General features: G+C 40.4%; 1 protein-coding gene across 1 annotated transcript in view; it reads right to left on the bottom strand.

Moving 5' to 3' along the window:
- Positions 1 to 1514, bottom strand: part of CERS5 (ceramide synthase 5) — a 16790-nt gene that overhangs the window by 7389 nt on the left and 7887 nt on the right. The window contains exons 5-6 of the mRNA XM_031064523.1: positions 1190 to 1240; positions 809 to 901 (exon numbers count right to left, since the gene is read on the bottom strand). Coding sequence (XP_030920383.1) covers positions 809 to 901; positions 1190 to 1240 — 144 coding nt within the window. The remainder of the gene's footprint in view (positions 1 to 808; positions 902 to 1189; positions 1241 to 1514) is intronic.

The raw sequence follows: 1514 nt of genomic DNA, 5'->3' as shown, positions 1-1514 counted from the left end.
ACAAAAAATGTTTACAATGCACAATATTCAGGGCTGGTTTGCACTTCAGCCCCTGGCTCCCTGTACCTCACCCAGCTGCCGCGGGGAATGTCATCCACTTGTTAAAGTCAAAATGAAATATTACAAACACAGTCCCAGAGGTTGTTCATCACTCCCTGTCTGCAGCTCCACTGTATTCCACAGTGCACCACCTGCTCATATTTCAGCACAAAAAGCCTGGGTAAACTTGTTTTTTAACAGCGAGTGCAAAAATTGGGATAATTTGCTGCTTTGCAGCTCATGTAAAGGAAGCGATAAGCCAGGATTCAGTGGGGACTGCTCTCCAACAGCAACAATAACCAAATGCTGGAACGCAGCATGACAGAACTAGATCTGAGCAACTACAACCACTCATCATCTGCTCCTCACACAGATGAGAAATTCCTTTCAAAATCCCATTTATTAGCTCCTTAGCATTTGCCTTTTCCTCAGCAGCTTCAGCAAGGTACTGCTTTGAGCAGCTCATTTTCTTGCAAGCCTTCCAGTTAAGTCTATTTTTAGGCAATGATTTGTTAACTTTTGATTGGGAGGCATTGAGTGAAGCTGCTCTGTCCCCTGGAAGGTGAAAGGAACTCAAGGATACACCAGGTCAGCCTTGCTCCTCCCTTTTTCTCAGGGCTCACAAAGGTGTAAATGAGGAAGAAAACATAATTATCACTACATTTTGGCTTTCCTGGCCAGGCACACTCCCATTTTTTGTTAGTCCTACCTATTATTATTGTTTTCATTATAGCTGTTGAGTGGTTTATGCAATTCTGGGTCATCTCACCTTCCGTTTAATGTCTGTAAACTGAGAAAACATGAGGGACCAGTAGAAGGCCAGCTCCAAGATATAGTAATAATAAAGCCTGGATGTTAGAGGCTGGAAAACAGACAGAGAAAGCACAGTTACAATAGAAAATAATTCAAAATTTACATAAAAATCACTTTTTTCCCTTCCTCCTTTTCCATCCCACTTTAACGATCTCGGCAGCAAATAAACATAACGTAACTGAGTCAGATGTATGTGAGGAAACCCTGCTGCTGCCAAACCTAACCAGGATGCAAAGGCACAAAGAATAAATGGCAGAGTTTTAATCCAGTATCAATGACAAAAATAAAAACTAAAATTGTCCAAAAAGTTGGAATTTAGGAGGTGTTTCTCTCATACCTGGAAAGGGTAGTTGTACCAGCACTGTCGTGTGTCCCAAAACCAGGGTGCCTAAAGGGAATAGTTAGGTTTTTATTATATATAAATATTATATAAAACCCCAGTTTGTACTGGGTGTTTTCCTCCCCAGCACCTAAAGTCACCTGACATGGCCTCACTAAAATGTTACTTTTATTCTGCCATTCAAACTACATTTACTGTAAAAAACCCTAGTGATTTAAAGTCTAATTTTTGCTGTCAATACGAGTTCTGCTGCAATGGAAATTTCTAGAATAATCAAACAGCTCTAATAATAATAAAGAGCCAAGGAGATGAACCTGTATCT

This window comes from Geospiza fortis, unplaced genomic scaffold (genome assembly GCF_000277835.1).
Source record: "Geospiza fortis unplaced genomic scaffold, GeoFor_1.0 scaffold676, whole genome shotgun sequence".
NCBI classification, from domain to species: Eukaryota; Metazoa; Chordata; class Aves; order Passeriformes; family Thraupidae; genus Geospiza; species Geospiza fortis.
Note: the sequence above shows the minus strand (reverse complement) of the source record. Positions and strands in the feature narration are given on the sequence as shown.